This window comes from Myzus persicae, unplaced genomic scaffold (genome assembly GCF_001856785.1).
Source record: "Myzus persicae strain clone G006 unplaced genomic scaffold, MPER_G0061.0, whole genome shotgun sequence".
Taxonomy (NCBI): Eukaryota; Metazoa; Arthropoda; class Insecta; order Hemiptera; family Aphididae; genus Myzus; species Myzus persicae.
The window spans coordinates 604,302-626,683 of NW_019104377.1; the positions used below are offsets into that span (position 1 = coordinate 604,302).

Consider the following 22,382-nt stretch of genomic DNA (forward strand, 5'->3'; position numbering starts at 1 on the left):
ATATTACTATAATATTAACACCGTCGTCGCGCGTCTTCGAAACGCCGCCGCTGCCGCTTTTCAATTAACGACGTCGTGTGATAATCGCCTTCATTCGTCGGGGTGGTGTTGCCGCGCAGTCGTCCGTGTCGAGGTTTGTAGTAGTGATGTGACGATAATATATTATGATATTGTAATATTATATTTTAATATCGCACCGTACACGGTGGGATGTATCGGTGCAGTGTGTGTTGACGAGCACATGGTTACACACGGTCGTGCGGTAGTACCCAGGTATAATATTATTGTTATTGCGTTATTATATCGTTCTCGCCTGCTGCACAGGCTGGCGCGTTCGGCGTACATAACAACGATAATAATAAACACACTCGCACACACTTCTGTCGACCGTCGCACACTTGCGCGTTCGCGGGGTGCAGCCGAGGCCCGTATCGTTATAAACGTATTGTTATTGTTATGTTATATCACGTTATTATTATTGTTGTTGTTCTTGTTGTACTCGTCGAAACGTAAACGGTGTGAATATCTTCGGTAAACACGAAATGCCGTAATAAATGCTTTCACCGAGTCGTCGACGGAACGCCACTGTAAAAACTGTGCCAGTGTGTTCGAATCGTTATAATAGTAGTACATGATCGTAGGTACACGTGTAATATAATATAATAAATGTGTGTGTGTGTGTGTGTGTGTGTGTGTGTGTGTGTGTGTGTGTGTGTGTGTGTGCATTGATAGGTTTGATAACACTAAACCGGGTGTGTGTGTGTGTGTGTTCGTACAAGGTCGAGGCTTTTAATGACACGGGCCAACATTCAAGACATAAAACAACAAACGCGCACACGTGCAGTGGTGCAGTGCTTATCGAATCCCAAGAGTGTTCAAATCGCACACGCGCCTTTACTTTTGAACGTATCTAATTAGTAATTAAATAAATAAGAAATTAATTGAAACGCATAGGTCGTACGACCGACTCGCTGTGATATTTCTCTGTGCGTGACTAATTATTATTGTTATTTTACCGCCATGAAGCGTATGCGAACGTCATTTTTATTTCTGCTCACCCGCGAGTATATATTATTGTTTCTGGAAATATTTTTTCCACGCCGTAAATCCGTCATCACGAGGTTTTTCGTTGGGTTTTTTATGCCAGTATATGTGCACATTAATGTACACTACAATTTTTTTTCGTTGTCCACATAAAGCGGTACTAATAATTAATGTCGAAATACATATTATAGTCGCGTGTGTAATAAATTCTGATTAATCTATGATATTATAGAAATGATCGTTCTTAAATGCATCTAAAACGACGACTCACGGGTGGCGGGTCAAAGAGAGATAACTATATAAAGCTTTAATTTTTTTCGCTATTTGCATAACACGTTGTACACACTACATATTACATATTATAGCGAATTCTATAGTGAATGGTATAATGTATTTATTACCGTGTATTGATCCAAGCGATGAATAGGTACCTTACCTATATTACGTTTATATATGTTTTTTGAATAATATTGATGTTATTTCAAGATAATACAAATACAACCTTAAGGTTATATTATAATTTGTAGACTCGACTTTTTTTTTTTTGATCTTGTCGATACTTTTTAGTAAAATACAAATTATAACTGTCTCTTCGTTTATAACATTTTTGAGAACGATTCAAAACTTATTTCAAAGTTCAGTGTAATAGTTCTTTGCACGCGTTCCGCTGGATTTCAAATAATGAGCATCAACTGTTTAACCTTTGAATAGAGAATGATTAACAATATTGATTGCGTTTCGGATTTGTTTGTTTCAAATATATAAATAAATCCGGTGTCACGGTAGAAAGCAGAAATAAGTTCGATTAAACAACTTTTTTAAACAGAAACTTTTGAAAACATTTTAATGTGAGATGTAACCTGCAGGAAAAAGTTTTTTTGATGCCATAAATCACTAGATTAATTGTAAGAATAGAGAATTTCTAACAACAAAACGTATATGTGTATTAGTTAATGTATACATGAAAAAATAGAAACTATAATGAAGTATAGGTACTACGAATGCAAAGGATTCGTTCCTTAATCACAAACAAACGTCTAGACGTAAATATTTGAAATGTCAAGGCATAAAATCAATAAACTTTTAGGGGCACGTGACTTTTTTGCTTTTAAAAATTCCAATGTTTGCAAAAATGTATATGATCAATAGCAATATAGGCATTAATATACAATAGCACGCTAGATAGCGTCATATTATATTATTGCATTTATATTAGCCACTGTCCATTAGGTATCTAAGTACTTAATATCAAATTATCGACGATATCTAATAGAAAAAATAATTATTTTTTACTTATTTGAATAATATTCAATATTAGATACCTATACAATATAATACATACGATATATGGGCAAAATCTAGAAAATCAAAGTTGCTGCACTATTCTGATAATCATTATTTTTAATATTAATAAAATAATTAAATGAAAATAAATATTTTCACTGATAAAATACAAATATGTACAATTTTAATTAAACCAATATTTAAATAAAATTGTCTATATAGTATATTTGTATTGCATTGGTTTAAACATTTATTTTCATTTAATTATAACATTTTAAAGATATTGTAAATAATAATTTTCTCATTTTCTGATTAATGTTACAACTATGAAATTGATTAAATTAAATTAAATAATTGTTATATAAGTATTAAAGTATAAAGTTGTTTAAAACATTTCAATATATTACACGTACTTATACTTAAACTATATTTCATCGGCTTATCGATTTGTGCTTAGCTGTATTATGACACCAATATAATTTCTTTTGCTAACATTTTAAATGAATAATATTTGATATCAGCAAATATTGTTAAGTAATAATGTATGTTTTTGAACATTATTAACTGTTTATAGAGAATAAAGAAAACATTTTACTGGTAAATAAATATAATGAAAAATAACGTCAAATAAAAAAAAATAAAATGGATGATATATTCGTTGAAGTACTTATATTTTAATCATCATAATTATTGATTCATTGTTTTTATTAATTTAATAACTTCACATACTATTGATGGATTATTATACTTGATATTTATTTAAAAAGCAGTATGATTATTTTTTTTTCACAGTTTATCATAATATAATTTATAATACCTATAGAGTATAGATACTGATGTATTTTTATTAATTATTTATGAAGTCTGTTGGAACAGCAAATAAAGTAAAAACCGCGTATTTTAAACCTGAATATTTATGATGCTTATGTAGTATAATCTACAATTGTTTTGCATACCTAGATCAAATAAATTATGTTTTTTTGTTTATTTTTGAATAATCATAATGATTTGGGCTATTATTTACTTTTGAAGTAAATTGGAGTAGAAAGTAAATAAAACATTTGAAATATTATAATTTTAAATTATACCAAAATTAATTAATATTTTGTATAACTAATGAACTTTTAGTCACAATATGACTTATAAAGATGTGTAGGATGATGGTCAGGTATAAACGAGAGCGAAATATAAAATAATGCAAGATAAAGTGCAATATTATTGTGTGTAGTAGGTACGTAAAATTCTGTGGAAAATGTAACAGTTTATTTTTCTTGTTAGTTAAAATTCTATAGGCCTTTGACAAAGGCAGTACGACTAGAAATTTAATGTTTAATGGCACTTGTGCATAATGTTATATTAAACCCAGACGAATAGCTCGGAGTTATAGCTATAAGATATTACTAACAGTTTGTAATTTCCATGATAGTGTATAATGTATATTTCCATATAAAACGATTAAATGGCTTAACATTTTATGTACAAATTGTTTTCCTAACGTTACAATATATGCATAATGACATACTTATAATGTATATGGGCATAATTATCATATATTCATGAATCTATATTTATGAATTATAAATTTTTTAATAGAATTTATAGATTCCTCATTATTATTATTATTCTGAGACCATCGAATTGAACAAATATTGTTTTTTTTGAAAATTTTTAGTTTTCTATGCCGATGGGCCTAATATAATGCGATAAAACTGTTCATTAATATTATGACTGTCTACTTGAAATCGATCGGGCCACATTTTAAGATTTTACTTTCAATTTACGAATAATCAACATTTTAATTGTATACATTTTAAATATTCAAACCAAATGAATAGGTAAGTTAGAAAAACGAAACTCGAAAGTGGCCTAATTAAACAGGGCGACACAATAACAAATTGAAATCAGTTTTCAAAAGTATAATCACATTACTAAGTGAATCGGTGTGATTGACAAAAGAGATGGTACATTTTGGTTAATATAACTGAACCGTTGCAATCTCCTTAATTACTTTATATTTTTAATATTTTAATATTATGTAAGATAATAACACAACGATTAAAGTTGTTTTTAATACTATTGGAAGAGTAGATTATTGTTCAATTAATTTTTAAACAACATATTTATTACCTTATATGTTTTAGTTACCAATAATGGCGATACGTCATTGTGTAATTAAGAAAAATAAATGCATTACAATGCATAAATCATATTATATTGTTTAAAACTACATTAAAATATTCACCATATTATTTGATAACTATATGAACATATTATATCTTTAAACAATAATTAACATATATTATGGTTCAAAAATGTTGTATTCAGCATTTACAAACTACATGTAAAGTATCCGTATTAGCATTTATTTTAAATTGTACCTTTATAGAACATATTATATTTCTGAACAAAAATAAAGTGTATTTCATAATTCATTTTTATGTCCCTGATTTTGGACCCTAAACTATCATACGACGTGCCTTCGTAGATTACAAATTAAAGACGTATTGTGCATTTGTGCTTAGAATTATCATTTTTAAGTGTGGTCGTGTATAAAATTGTTATAAAACAGTGTGGTATGGATACAAATGGTCAGTATATTTCAAGAAATAAAATATTTTAATGAATCATTTACTACTTATAAGTTTTGTAACATTAAAACTTGTCTTGCAATAATTGTGTAGTTATAATAAATTTAACAATTACGTTGCAATTTTTTTTATGTGCACACACCTACGGTAATGTTCTAGTTCTATTTTTCGAGTAGAAACCTCCTACTTGCGAGATGATTGTTTATGACCTTGCAGCAAAGTTTTGACCATATAAATATTTCTATCTATTTAAAATATTATTATGTTTTTAGATTTTTGAGTAATATAGGTGTTGCTAAGTAATATGTAGGTATGCTGTATGCTTCAGTTATTGAAAATTGTACAAATATCACAATAACTAATAAATTATAGAACTCAAAGTCTATTCAAAATAAAATCGTAATTTCTATTGTTTTTATAAAAATTATGACAGAGTGTTTATAAAATGTTTTTATGATTACATACTATGTTAATGTGTTTTTTTTTAAATAAAAATGAAAAATTTGAATTTATAAGGTTTATTAGATGTATGTTATATTTACATCCTATTCTAATGCCACACCTGCCGTGAAATCCCAAAGTTCTATCAATAGGTATTCAATATTCATATCTAAATCAATCGATTACTATTATTTTTTTTAATCGAAAACTTTTTTATAAAAATTAAAACTCACAAACATCTTTAAAGTAAAGATTAAGATTACCTAACAGTGGAATGTATTTTTGCAATGATGTGTGTTTTTTTAAATTTGTTTGTCATCATCGAGGAGCACAACATGTTCATTTTTAAGGGTGGTTTCTCATAGCAAATTGGATCTGGTTAGTCTTTTGCTAAATCTAAGATAAAAAAATTACAGTTATTTTTAAAAAAGTTAGAAAAATAATTACGAAAATATTAAAGCTGCAAACACGGTTTTTGAGAAAATCGATTTTGTTTACATTGCTCTGCTCATAAACTAAAATATTAATTATAGAAACTTGAAACACCCCATTGTTACTTAAATAATAATTTTCTTCACACAACGCAATTTTCAAAATATTTACACTGATTTTAAGCTATATTTACACAACGAACCTTTTTAAATAGTTCAACCGTTCTTGGCTATCGTCATATAACATATTTTAATAACGATGTAACAATAATATGCGTATTTGATAAAATATGATAAAATAATAAAATATTGTAATTTTTACTATCTACGATGTTCTTGGAAAAATTATGTTCGAACTACCGCATTACTATACGAATAATATAAATAAATTATAAAATATCCTTAGAATTAGAGGCTGATACAGTGATACACAATACACATGTCCTTGCTCCGAATCGTTTTTCGTATGCATCGATTAACGATTTGACATTGACTTGAAATTTGACACATCCACAACAGTAGGTAACCTACTCAATGACCGCGGGTACACTCGAAACCTACTATCACTGCAGTAGAGCGACTTCTCCCGATTTTTGTTTTTTTTTTTTTTTGCATACCTATAGTTTATTTTAGACGTTTATTTTTCTAAAACGTTCTTTTGACCGCACACTCTTAACCCGCGGTCTTGCTTGTTTACCGTTTGCAGTAGAAATTTAATTGAACACGAGCCCTCCGGTGAATTTCACACTCTCTGTCTCGCCCTATTTTTTTTCTCTCCTTCGCTCCCCCATCTGTCTCTGTCTATGCGCCCCTCGTTTTCTCACACACTCGTCTCCACCACACATCTACCACGGCCAATTATATACCGGCTAATATATAGCGCACGTAGTATATATATATATATATCCGCCCAACGCACATCTGGCCGCCGCGTGCACGGGTTCTATAATACGGTATATATAGGTAGGTACCTCGCTACCTATTATTACATCATATACAATCGATCTTGTCCGACGGGGAAACGGTCATTATATATCCGCCTTTTCCTCGTGCAGCGGTACGACGTGGTGTAGTGTTAGGTATACAAATACAATATAATATGTAACACTCACACGCACACACACACACACACACACACACGCGCGCGCGTACCTACATAAATAGTACAACGCGCTTGCGCGGTAGCGGACGCCCACGCACTAGGATACCAAACGTAATCCGAAAGATAACCCGAGCCAATATCCAATTTGCATGTGCGCCATTCGGGGGTCGTGAGAAAAAGCGGATATAGTCTACTATAATGTATGCGTTTGCGATATATATATATATATATATAATATAGGTACCTTAGTTGCGGCGGCGGTGGCGGTGGCGTTTCGGGTGTCGTCACACACATACCAGTGCAGTTACCGTGGTTACCGCAATCGCGTGTGCAGCGGTACAGCAGGCACTCGGAAACGTTTTTGCCGCCCGGACCTTCCCGCGAACTTCTGACACAGTATTATATTATTATACCATAATTTGCGTACGTGTACGATCTTTATCGTTATCGTTAGACTCTGTCTGTGTGCCCGAAATTATTATTACAGTATTGCTACGGAGTCCGCCGACTTGTGTTCCGCGTGAAATCGTGTAGGCGACAAGCTCCGTGGTAAAATCATTGAATTATAACCGTCTCCAAAAAGAACACTATAGATTGGTAGTTGATATTACCGTAATTATTATTGTTGTTCTTGTTTTTAGCCCCGTTTTCTCTCGAATCTGGGGGGCACGGGTGGTCTGTAGTAGACGGTTCTTTCGGGGTCGGTTATCTCCTAAATTGAGTTTTTTTTCTCCAAAAATCGTTAAGCAGTTACACTGTATTGTAATGTGTTAATTATTTTTTGATGTTTTCTCGTGATGGTCTGACTGCCCGTCGTCCATACTTCTTGATAGATTTGTTGTAATATGTTACTATAGTAATAATATGTCTGTATCGAATTGTGGCTTAAGTAAGGTATTGGTGCAGTCGGTGGACAACTATTTGCTCTCAAATCGTTTTCCCGAGAAATTATAAAGGTTGACATTTTGAACAAAATAACAGTTCAGTTTCTGTAAAAATATTAATTTATGAAATCTGTTGTATTGGTAGACAATTCTTAGAATTTCGATTTAAAACTTGAACGTGAATGATAATAGGATCTGTCATTTCTATTTGATTTTGAAAAATCTGTCCGATGATATTTAATTTATAAAGATAAAATAAATGCGATGAATTTAATATTTATTTGAGTTATTTTAAAGCAATAAAGTGAAAAAAAGATGGACATTATTTTTGGTATCAATTCGCAGTGGGCAAGCATTCAATCTAAAGAGGATATAAAATGTTTTTCAGTCTCGCAGAATCCTAATGATAATTATATGTGTACACTTTACACAATGTATGTACGTCTAGTTGTGTTTAAAATGTGTGTTGTTTTCAGAGTATAATTTTAATTTGAAATAATTATGCTTATTAACTGTTAAGTAAGCTTGCGAGGTAGCTATATAATGTACATTGCATATACTGTAATTTGTACGTGCTTAAATAAATAGAAATATGTATGTATATATAATTCTAAATGCAAGTTTGATTTAAAAATAACTTAATTATCCATCTATTTAAATTTAGTAATTTATTATGCTACCAAAATTAATGTAGCAGGTATTCGGTGATTTAATCAAAATGATAAATAAGTAAACTAAAACGAATGAATTATGACTTATGAGTTATGACGTACCTAATACCAACCTATATACCCCATTAATGTTATTTTTATTTGTTTTTCTTTTCTACGAAATTTCCTAAATAAATTGACGGTCTTTGAATAAAAAAATAAACTCATCTCTCGTAATTATAGTTATAATATTAATATATTAATATTGATGTATTACTTAACTCGTCCTAGGAGTATAAACTCTATCATTATTATTTATTATTGTAAACTAATGTGTATAATATTTTATATAGTTGAGGAGGTTATCATTTGCAAATAATAAAAATAAAACAATAACTCAATTTTAAAATAACTGTGTTAGAATATTGTTTGTCAAATATTAAATAATACAAAACTATAACAATTTATGTTTGTGCCTTGAAATTAATTTTAAACTAATCGATAATTATATTTAAATTTGTTATTTTTCTAAACGATGGGAAGGCATGATGATTAGTACTATGGGTATTATAATGAAAACAATTTTTAAATTTAAACTATTAGGTAGGTTACTAACTGATTTATTCAAGGCTGTGTTTCACTAACTTTAGTGTAACTAAATGAAGTAATAATTATTAAAACTGTTTGAGATATTAAAAAATCTAACGTTGGTAATGTCATCAGTGACAGGATAGTAATAATAGTTAAAACTTAAAAGTTTAAAGTACAAAATCGCTATTTAATTACTTGTAAGTTATAACTGTGTTTTAATATTGCTGTAAGCGTTTGTAACACAATAAAATTTTGAAATGCTAATATAAATTTAACATATTAATGAATAATGGTATTGCCTTAATCTGCGTTCTTATAATATCCGTATAATAGAATATTATACGTGCTAACAACAATAAATTATACAGAAATTGAATTGATGATCCTTTATAAAAATTATTAATTGTATAATTTATATTGAACTTTATATCTAATATATAATATACATGATAATGTAAAGAAGTATATATACATTGTACATTTATATCTTATTAAAATAATAATTTATTAAGTTTTATCAATTTTCAGTGGTTTCATCATTTCGTAATAATATAATATATATAAATAGGTACATTAATGTATTCATCATTTATATATTTTTGTACTATTCACTGTTTAATATACTGCAAGTTATGGTTATTTTATCCGATGTTATCTACCGTTTTAGTGTTATTTAATTTTTGTTAAGTACTATGAATTATTATTTATATTATTATATTATATTTAATATGGATTAATTTATTCTATCAACGATATATGGGTATAAGTAGAACAATTATTATCAAATAGTGTTGATTGAAATCATTTTCCTTTATAATACGATTGTTCTATTGACTTTTTTTTTTTTGTCAAAAATGTATTATTTGCGTATTATCACATATCGTTTTCTTAAACATTTCCATAATATACATAGGTACCGGAGTATCAATTCAAACAATAAAATGTTTACTTTTGGTAAAAAATGAACTGATATAGGCATATAGTAATATAGACTATATGAATATAATACCTATGTAGTAAGATTACCGAGTTAAAACAAAACATAATTGATTATTTTGAAAAGTTTGAACTTTGAGAAATTTTAAGTGTGAAACTTTTTTTTATCGAAGAAGATATAGGAAGTTGTTGTTGGGCGATGACACGAAACTAAAACAATATCCAACCATTCTTCTCTTATTAGTTATTATACAAAGCGCTTTAAATTTTAGGGAAACTCATGAATTTAATGTTTTTCAGTCGAAGTTCTTAATACAATTTAGAAGGAAACCAATATACAACAAAAACACATTTTTCGGAACTTCATCTATCACAACACTGCTCTTTTCAAGTTTTTCAAAAAGTTTTTAAATTAAATTGAACGAAATTTGTAAGATAGTATGATCATCAATGTATCTACAGAGAAATAGAGTAAATATAGAACATATTGTAAAGGTTACTAGTATTATATTTACTGTCTACTGTTGAGTATCTATAGCAGTTACTTAAAATTATCATTTAAAACAATTATTTAAAACAATAACCACTTTTATTAGGTAATATAATAAATTTATATTTTATTGCCATAATAATTATTTTCCTCTGGACAGTAAACATTATGAACAAGTTCGGATAATTAAATTTCCAGTTGGTAATTGAAATCAACATTTTCTAAAGAAGGATTTTTTTTTTACTTTAAAAACTGTTGAAATACACTTGCACAATAGAAGAATGCTTAACGTGTGACATGAGCTTTTTTAGTAAAAAAATAAAATGATTTATTATATTTTAAATATTAATCTTTCACACCCCCCAAAAATATTACTCTGTTATGTACGTACATTTTTAGTTATTTATTATCATTCCTTGTATGTATAAGTATACCTGTTTGTTTTTTTGGTGTTGTAGTAAACTCCTACAAAATTATATTTTAATACATCTTTAATTGATGAGCAATAGCTTAAAATTATATCCCTTAAATTAACTCTAAATAACTTTATTTCTAGTTGAAGGGAGTTTCTATGGTGTTAATAAAAATATTAACATATTAAATCGATAGTTTTAACCAATTGAGTAACAGTATATAATGGTATAATGCGATAAATCATACTGTTGACTTTTGGAATAACTTACAACATTATTGTTTTAACTTTTGAATTTTATCAAGTATTTTACGTATAAACCAAATATGAGTAATTTATTTTATCGTAACTATTTATTTTTAATTAAGACTAATCATTTTATTGCGTTGATAATAAATTAATTATTGCTGATACTAATATTAGATACGGCAGGAAATTCTATGTTTGCCTTCTTTAGTTATTTATTTGGTGTAGACTTAACTGGATAAATATTTTCTCATACAAATATCATAAATATTTTTAATTAAATCTTAAAACAATTATGAAAAATTACCATTTTAGCGAAAAATAATAGATTTTTAAGTTAAAAATGTTAAATGTTTTGATTGATTTAATGGTCGTTACAAACTTTTATTTTTTTTAAATTTTATTACTTTAAGAGGACTCGTCAGCACACTATTTTTTTCTCATTATGCCCTACGCTCAACATGGAAAATTTGCGTTCAACAAAACCAACCTTGTGTTGTTTTAGCTTTAGGATTAGAGTGAATTGGTTTTTTATGTTAAGCTTTAAGTTAAGAACCTTATCTTTATTCTCTTTGATTTTTTTGAAGTTTCAATTTGTATGCTAGTTATGAGTATGTAAAATGTAACAATTTAAAAATGCTAGCATTAAAATTGAAATGTTCTAAAAAATCCAACTTAAGATCACAGATTATGTTCTCAAGTTTGACGGTAAGTCAATTTATTTTAATGGTAAAGCTAACAACAAACGGTTGATTCTGCTGAAGCCAAATTTGCTATATAACACGTTTGTCAGAGAGAGGAAAAAAATAGTGCTCTGACATACGCATCTTGATAAAAGTTAAAACAAAATATGCATATAATAATATAGAAATCATGATTTATTGAGATATTTTGTGCCCCAATATAGTACATACAGTTTAGGGTTTAGGTATCTGAGTAGACAATTTGATTGTTTACTATTTATTTTAAACTACAATCTAGTATAGTTGTTGTAACACAATTTCCTTTGATTTAATTTTTACATTTCATTAGCATACAAATGTAAATTTTTGTTGAGTATTGTTTTGGTCTTAACTATGAATAATAACCAGACATTTCCACATAATAACATCCGTCAGTTATGTGTAGACTGTATACAGACATGAGCTAGTTTATGTATATATATTTTTTAAGGTAACCCAACCTATTGTATGGATTATGTATTGCATGCATTACAATTTAGAACTATGGATGGATTTATTCCTTGATGGACTTTCATTTTGATTTTAAATAATTGAAAGTATTGCCTTTGTTGTTTAAAATTTTAGAATTTCCATTTTGTAATGATAAGAAATGGGCACATTATGTATTTATGTCACAACATCGTTAGAGTGGTGATACATCGATAATACATTAAATTAAAAAAATACATGCTTCACAGTTGAGTTATTAAAATTCAATTTGTTACGCAGTGTTGACAAATAATATAATATGCGTTCAAACATTGTATAATATAGCCAGTAGTTATGTAGAAGGTGTCTCAAAATTTGAAACATTTTGAAGATAAGAGAGAACTCTATAAAAAGTTTTTAAACTTTTAAGATAACCTGCACACGGTGAACAATGAAATCATACAATTTAAAATTATGTCTTGTATAACTTAATTAAGTTGCTAGCGGCAGGGATGGACTAAGTCTGTTAAAACCAGCGATGTAAAATATTTGAGTTTAATAATTCAAATAATTTATTTTAGTATAGAGTAATTATTTGGGTATTAAAATTTGCAAGTATTCAATGTAGTTCCATTGGCTAATCTAAATACAAATCTTTCATATGCTTTTATAACATTTTCTATTTATAAAATGGTTTTAAGTACTTATCTATAAGTACTATATTTCAGAATAATGACCGAACTTTAAAAGTACTCTGTACTGCACTAACTTTTATATTAAGAAAGTTTTAATTTTTTTAAAATTATTTGAATATTATTATGTGGTTAATAAAGTCTTGATTATCTTGGATGCTTGTACATTAATTATTTTTTAGAACTGTATAATAAAGATCTAAGACTAATTGTTAACTACTTTCATTTTTCATATTATAATTCATTGATTTTGTCTGGTTAATTTCAATAAATAATCATTCTATATAAATTATAAAACCAATATATAAGGCGTTTATAACGAAAGATAACCAGGCATTTTTTTAAAATATATTTTTTTTAAATTTGAATGTAAATTCATATGTTATATATCAACAGTTTTAGTAAAATTGAACTTATCACCACGAGGATTTGCAAATATACAATATATACATTATTTACTAATAATATAATAATTCATTGTAATTATGGTTTTATAATGAATGTGAGAAAATTATGATTTATCAAATCATGTAATGATGACATAATTCTCTGGAAAACCTGGATTTAGACCGGTCTTATAACAATTATAATATTTTATAATATACGGTTATAGCATTATATTAATACTCATTTAATAATATCATACCAAACGATCGAAGAATTCTCATGAAAATTAATGAAAAAATAATAAAATAATAGTTTAGTTCACATGTTCAAGGTTTTAAATTAAATTAAAGCAGTTTAACCTTTAACAGTCATATTGAATATTTTGATAAATTATACCATCGGTTGAGTTTTATATTTACGTACAGGTGAAAAAAAAATGAAGCTAAACTAACCCATCTATTATCTATCATTCTATCATATTGATTTAAGAATAATATCTATAACTTCAATGATTATTATTATTAATTTCACACTTTATTTTATTGTAGAGAAACGATAAGTAATAATAGGTTAGTAACATACAATTTATTTATAGAATCTCTTAATTTATTGCTATTAACTTATTACGATTCTCGACATTTAAAGGTACAATAATTATTTTTTAATGACTCTATATTATACCGATTGACGCTTATATAATGGGACCGCGTAATTATAAAAAGTGGTTCAACAAATATACGTACTCTATATAATATTGCTCTAAAACGGGCTCTAAGCTATAAAGTATAATATAGTATAGATTGTTTGCTTTAATTGGCCTGCGAAACAAGTGTAATATGGCGATGTATTGAAATTCCGAATCTTATAATGTTTAGGTATAATGCTCGAACCGTGTTCGTCTATTTTGGATTGAATGTTCAGTCGCTGTGCTGGGCAAACGATTATTATCGTCGTATACTTTTTTGAACAAACCGATTAACGATTCGGTGATCAGTTACTATCGACAGTACGTTGTGCAATGTACAGCGTATTTTAGACGAGCGACGTTCGAGGAAGCGTCGTCCGAGTGTTTCGTTTGGGGCTATTTGATGGTCCTAAGATTTCGTTTACTGCGCATCAAAACAATTTTTTCTCTCTCTCAAAACAGATTGGTTATAGTGGCATATAATTATATCTGTACGAAAACACGTTCTTCGACGATGGTCTTTGAAAAACGTCTAGTGTGTTTTTTTTTTTTTTAGTAATTTTACGCGGCGTAAACGTACGACCAGTCGGCTGCAGCGCTACAGAGGTGTCCAGCAGTGTAATATGTAATATGTATACACTTTTGAAGGTCGAACCGGTTGGCATAAGACTCGCACTCGGCCGAACCAGTAACAGTAACCTAGTAGAGGTCGTCGGGGTTAGGTAGTCATGTATAATATTATATGCTATAAGTACACACTATGATATGTATGTGTGTGTGTGTGTGTGTGTGTGTGTGTGTGTGTGTACTCGGATGGATCTGCTCTGAGGGACCTTGACAATGTTTTGCTATGTGAGTGTGTGTGTGTGTGTGTGCGTGTGTAATGATCGGTAATTTGTGGCTAAAGATATGACGGTGTGTATACTTATTAGATACATATTATTATTATTATTATTATTTGTATACGTATGTGCTTTTGCGATCTCTAGACAAGAGTTGTGGTCGACGAGGGAAGAACAAGTAGGAGTGAAGCAGAGAGAGAGAGATTACGTCAAATGGTAAAATAATTGATAGTATATAATATTACTTGCGGTAAGATGACTCTATAATATGTAGATTTCGCTTCGTATAATGTGTTTTTTATTTCACCGTAGGCTTTTCCTCGCGTCGTAGCGATCTGCCTCCTGCGCACATACGACATAAATATTATGATGATAATAATAATGATAGTAATAATGTATAGACTCGACAAATTCGGGCTCGCCGTGGTTTTACTGCACGGGTTCCGGGCGAAATAACATTTTTACGTCAAAAGGTTTTGACTTTTATGCACGCGGCGGCGATGACGACGCTGTCGTCGTCGTCACGTATCTCCGAGGCCTTTGCCTGCTACCGGCGGGCCTCGTACACATGATATATTATTATTATAACATCGGAAACTGGATTTTCGTTTAAACTCCTCGTGATCAATATGTCTGGCACGTACGACACCGGTGTATGCGCGAGACGGGCGAGTAAACTTTTTAGTTCGATTCTGGATCGGCCATGAGTAAATCGCCACTGTCCGTCGCCGACACGTTTCGCGCGACCGATTTTCAAGTACGCGCAGGCTGGCTATATGGACGTCCGTCGTCCATCCATCTCTGTCGTCGTTATTGTCGTCAATGGTATATTTGTATTATTATTATTATTATTATTATTATTATTATTATTATTATGCGATATACCACATACCTACGACCTACCTATAATACTGGTCATTTTAAATTGTTATTGTGCGCGCTCGGCTGCAGCAGACATAAATCGTCTACTCGCCGTGCGTTCTATATTATTTCACAATAATACGATATTCATATTAATTATTATTAACGAAGTGAGTGTCTATAATATCGAACGCACCACTTACACGCGGCCCGATGATAGAAATGCACAAATTAATTATTTATTTAATCGATATAGGTATAATATTATTTCTATTAATCGACTGGCTCGTTACGCGAAAGAGGGCGCACCACGTCTTCACCGCCATATCCGCGCCGTTGTTTGTTATTTGCGTTTGCCCTAAACAAATAAGCCATTCAATTACTCGAAAGATGAATCGAAAACAAAACGGAACATCGGGAAATATATGTTTTGAATTATTAACTTTGTTTCACTAACCACGTGATTAGACTATTAGAGAGAAGAATAATTAAAGGTCTACGTTACGTTTTCACTATAATATAATATACATTATGTGAACAGTTTGAAAATAATGATATTTTTTATGGTTAAGCGTTTTCGAATTTGAGTGATATAGGTAACATGTAATAAAAGGAAATTATTTTACTCGGTTTAATGAATATGACGTGAAACGAGTGAAAAGATTTGAGTTTTGGTATTAAGAGATAAAATACATTCATGTATTACATTCAGTTTATAATTTAGCTACTTTATAGGTAACCTACCCACCTAAATTATTGTTGAATTCAAATGTTGGTATTGTATGAAAAGTAATCATATACCTTCGTATAAGTGGGTTATGAATTTATGATCTACTTGAAATATATTAAATAATGTGCCATTAGCTTCATTGCAGTATCTATTATATTTTAACTGGAGCTTAAACCTCGACCTTAAAAGCAATAACGTTTGAAGTTTTCCTTGAAAAAATAAATACTAAATAAAATATAAACCAACATTAAAAAAGGAAATGTGTGTTTTTTTTTTAGCAAAGACCTTACGTTATATATATGGTCTGTAGAACATTCTTAATTAGTGAATTGTAATTTATAATAATAATATAGATTTTGGTATGGATAATGTGTGGCTTTAGCAGAGGTCTCCTTATTTTATTTTAATTATTTATTGCCAAACAATATTTTTAACTTAAATATTTCACATAAAAAATCAAATTATTTATTAAAAAGTATTATCTTTACCGGCATTGCGTGTTTGATTTACAATAACATTAATTTTCTATTCACCCTCGTAAATACATTAAATATCGTTGAAAATAAACCGATGAGCGTTTAGTAATAAATTTCCGGATATTCTTGTAGAGAATAATAATATAATAATAATTTTTGCTAATAAAATGAATAAATTCGTGTATGAAACAATATTTATTATAATAATGTATGATTTAACGTAAGTTTAACACTATTTTACTATATGTACATTATGTATAGCGTATAAACTATGTATATATTCAACATAAATTTAAGATTATTACGATGAGCATTATGTAATAAGCGGGTTATGTGCGTATAATATATCATATCACACAACACGTATTCATAAAATAAAAACTTGCAAAGTTACTCGTTGTGCGAATTAATTGCACGATTTTATTTATAGACAGGCTAATAATAATTGTATGGTCATATAATAATGTATTTCGAGGTTTAATTTTTGCCGAACGTATCGTATTATGTCTTAGTATTTCGAACACGAATTCGTTGTCCGTGTAATAAAAGCCGTTAATCATTATTTTTCGAAATTGCTCCAACGGAACACTACTCACCTAGCTATATAGGACCGGGGAAATGACGAACTCAGCATTTTACCGGCAAGCTCGTATATTAAGGGCATCAGATAATAATAACGGTTATGTCTGAAAATTTCCGACGAATAATGTGCGGCCGTATGGGATATTCATCGAACTATCTTGTGCCAATTTATTTTCATAAAACCCTTTTCGTTGCCGCTGGTTTCATAACACACACGGACGTTTGTGTTGTCCAGATTATAAATAATCGTTTGTAGACATATGTTGTTAGTAAAACAATGGCTTTTCATGAAAATTTCAATCGAGATGCCGGACATCGTTGAAATATAATATTATTATTTTACAATAAGAACAATTGTATTTTTGTATACTAACGATAAGTCAAATATAATTTTATTTTTATTACCAGCTATACCTGACGCAGTTTAGTGTAGATGATACGTAATACACACTTAACAACACCATAAACATATTATGTAATTATAATATCTTTATTCTAAAGGATTCCATTTGGTTTTAATTTTGTTTTTACACATTAACTATGTTTGTTGGGTTAGATTCAGAGGCGGACTGGGAGTGTAAATCGGCTCCGAAAAACTTGTATAATCGGGTCAACTATCTATGTTATCTTTTATGGGTGAAATCTAATGAAATAAGTTAATTTCATAATGAGCACTAAAATCAATCATCAGCATTTAGTTGCATTCAGATCCATTTTTGTTTTTCATTAGGCAATAGAAAATATAGCCTAAATATTATATTAAAAAAATAAAATAATTTTTGATTTATATAAATACGAATTGTTTAGAAAGAAATCTCACAGGTTCATAGAAAAATTATTATCTACATCTCATGTACAGCTTCTGTGCACTTCCCGTCGATTTGACAAATTTACATTGAAATTGAATTCACACAGATAAAACATAATACTATTTCAACCACACAAAACACGGTAATATTACAATATTATGCATTTATGCACCTATATGACTAATAAAGGGAACAATGGAATATAATTCTAATAATAAAGTATATATAAATGCCCATCAACGATTCAATAAGTTATTTTATGTTTGTAAAATATGTTTATTTTTATTAAAGTTGTTTACTTCTAGATTACAAAGAAAAGACTAAGTGTATATTGTATTATATTTTCTATGTACCCATTGTACTTTTTACACTTACTTCAGTTCATATAATAACAGAGATTACGTTATTGATATTTTATTTAATGTGTCAATAATAATAATTACCTATTAGGAAACTTTGTAATTAAACACAATTTGATTGTACAAATATTTTTTTTGTTTTTGAATAGTTGTAAACATACAATGTAATGATTTATCAACGTCCAATCGATTAATCAAAACATGTTACAAAGAGTCGTCGTCCTTTGAATAACAAAATAACAGAAGTAGTTCGCCCAACTTCTAAGCAATTTGTTTAGGTACTGTAACGTTTAAAATCAATATATTATACAATCTAACCCTACAAACATAGTTAATGTGTAAAAACAAAATGAAAACCAAATAGAATCCTTCAAAACTACTCGTTAATCACAGCAGAACTAAAGTACTTAATATTATACAAAACATTCATTTACACATTGACAGGGGTATTATTTGAGTTTTAAAAGACTTGGCAAATGAGCTAGTGATTTTGGCAAAACATCCAACGCCGGTATATAGTCAATTATTCCAAGTGCAATTACAATCAGAATTAATTTTGTGCCAACAGACCAGAACTACCCATTTCGGTTTAATTTATACTTAAAAATAAAATATTATGAAATATAGACGAAGACATGAAGTAATTACTTTTAAAAATAATTTTAGATAATAATTATTATTTTAATTTGTTTATTTACTATATGTACAAACACACAATTATTTATTTTCATTTTATATTTTACACTACAAATACACTATTATGTTTCTTTAAAGTCCCATGTTTTCATCTAGTTAAAAAAAATAATAAACATTTATGTTAATCTTAATTTTTATTCAGTCAGTAAACCGACTTATAGGTTATTAACGCTAATCACATAAAATAGTGCAAAATGTTTATAACTTAATAATATACACACACAACTCATCAGGAAAATTCGACTCAAACATATTATCAAGAGCACTTGAGTTAATCTTAATATGCACTCTTCATTAAATATCAATGTACACAGGCTACCCATTTTTGTTTTAAGATCTATTCGAAGATTATTTAAATGATTAATACTGAATACCATTTTCTGCATAAGTGGTCAGATGTAGAGTAGAAGCGATACATCAGTGAAACAAATGAATAAACCGATATTGAGATCGTACCCTCGCAGTGTGAATTTTTTACTATTTTTTTTTTCAAATTTACCTACAGAACCGAAACGTACAGACTAATGTTAATATAATAATGTGTATTGTTCGCTCAACTTCCTTTTGAACGTTAAGTAAACGCATTATCAAATCATGTTCAATGTGTGCGAGACTCGGAGAAACGTTTCGAGGATATCGATTTGCTTACACATTGCGTACGAAATATTCACACAATCACTTTAACATGACACTTTTGTGCTTATGTGGATATTGTTGTTCGTGACATATTGAGGGACAGGGAATACATAGTGATGGCTGGTCGTGAGAAATTTCATGTTACATACTATGCACTATTATCCCGCATGTTCTCGCAAGATGGTTTTCCATACAAAAGAAACACAATAAGTGGTTAAATATTATATATGCAGCAGTATAATAATATAAATAGTTCTAATAACAAAACAAACGAAGTCTCTTAAAACAATGCATTATATTGGAATACTTGTTGGTACTTGCAGGACTGGCCAGGGTGAATACCTTCATATTATGTATTGTGAAAATCGCCGGACCGGACCGATGCAAATTGGAGCTAATTTCATATTATATATTGTTTGGGGGTATTTCGTGTGATATTCAGTAATAACTTATTGGTAGTGTCCCTTACTATAGTGACTAGTAATGACTTACCTACCCATTGATACTAATTCAATAACATAATGACTTGAGTTTATTTTTAAATTATTATTTGACGTTACCCCTTCGGTAGCAAATGCAAGAAGTATATACCGCAGACATCTATTTATATAAGGATTAGAAATTCAACATAAATTATTATGATAAGGTATTCACGATACTGATTATAGTTTAAAGATATGTCTGTTTAATAAATTTTTCTGAAGCATATAATAAATTTTTTTTTTTAAGTTCTATAATTTGTGTTTATAGTCTAAAAATGCGTGTATTATTGGAAATTAGAATAATTATTTCGTTAAATTATTGATACAATTAATCATATATTTTATTACTTTTTGTTTTAGGAAATTCAGATGGAATGTATCACATGAAAATTTTAATTCCTTGTATAACTGCTGGTGCCATCATTGGTAAAGGCGGGGAAACAATTGCACAGCTACAAACAGAGACCAATACTAAGATAAAAATGTCAAAAACAAACGATTTTTACCCTGGTAAGTTGATAATATGGTTACTTATTTAATATTATTTGCATAAAAAATCTTGTTTAGGCGGTATATACATTGTTTATAATTTATGCAGTTCAAATGTAACATTATTTTTAATTCGGTAATAATACATATTTATATTCAGCATTCGCCTTTTACATACCATTTACGGTCCGCACACTATTGTTATTTCTGTGTAAAAAATCTGTCATTGAAGTAATATTTTATATTTTATTCAACCCAGAGACATCAATACAATGGTTTAGTTAGTGACAAATTAGTTGTCACACTGTTGCTAATGAACGAAGTGTTTACTCTTGAATCTAGACGGTGGCAATGTACGTCGAGGAAAATTGAATAATATATTGGGAAAATATGTTTTACGGATAGGTTCCTTCATTTTGAAGTTTCTATAATGTGAATAAGAATCAATTTAATTGTAGTTACAAAAGTATCTTTTTTAATTAAATTGAGCTACAAGGTAAAGGCTAAAATTGTTAATTAAGATACATTACGTATACTCGTATATTTCTCTAATACAAAAGTTGCATTTCTTTACATATTTTACGATTTATTTATGTGTATTTATATTTTTTAAATTGTATTCAATTTTATTGCACATGTTCTATAACATCTTACATATTGCCTATTGATAAAATTAAAATTTAGTACATCGGTTAATTTATATATATACATGTGATTCACCAAACATGCTAACTTTTTTAATAATGCATTTATTAAAATTCAGATTTTTAGAATTTTTAATTATATTCGAGAACTTTATATTTAAAATATCCAATTTTTTTATTCAACATTTAATGAATATTCTGTGACTATAATTTCTGTTTTTCTAATGAAAATCATCCGTTTTTCTGTAAATTATTATTATGATCAATACCAACATACATTTTACAATTAAGGTACACTCGTGACAAATTGTTATGTTTAAAAATCGAAATTTGAATAATTGTTTTTTAGTTAGGCATAGATGTGATAAAACCTTGGTTTTGGGGGCTGTGATAAATTAAAAATGTCAGTAATTAGTATTAATCCATCGGCATTTGATCATCCTCATTATCGTAGGAGTTTAACTGCCACATTTTATAATTTGTAAAAAAAGTACACTAAATACTTAAGTGCTAGATCCAGTATTATATCTATATTTTATAACATTGTAAAGTAATTCTTAACGACTTTTATCCTTAAGATAAAATATATAACTCAGAAATTACTCGTTCTAATTTTGATTTAGAGACATTTTCAAAAAAGGCGATTTGCTTAACAATTTACGTAAAATAAAAATGGTTTTCATTTGAAAAAAAGAAGTAGGTATGCATCTTTTACAGAACACTCCTTGACATTTAAATAAATAGTATACAAATCGACATCAT

General features: G+C 28.8%; 1 protein-coding gene across 2 annotated transcripts in view; it reads left to right on the forward strand.

The window, feature by feature from the left end:
* Window positions 1-22,382, forward strand: part of LOC111041626 (RNA-binding protein Nova-1) — a 58,980-nt gene that overhangs the window by 16,649 nt on the left and 19,949 nt on the right. The window contains exons 1-2 of one of the 2 annotated variants that reach the window (XM_022325938.1): window positions 15,618-15,681; window positions 20,848-20,997. In XM_022325938.1, the coding sequence (XP_022181630.1) occupies window positions 15,633-15,681; window positions 20,848-20,997 (199 nt within the window). In that variant the 5' untranslated portion in view covers window positions 15,618-15,632. Of the gene's footprint in view, window positions 1-15,617; window positions 15,682-20,847; window positions 20,998-22,382 lie in introns of those variants that run through there. The other variant, XM_022325937.1, reaches the window with a different exon arrangement.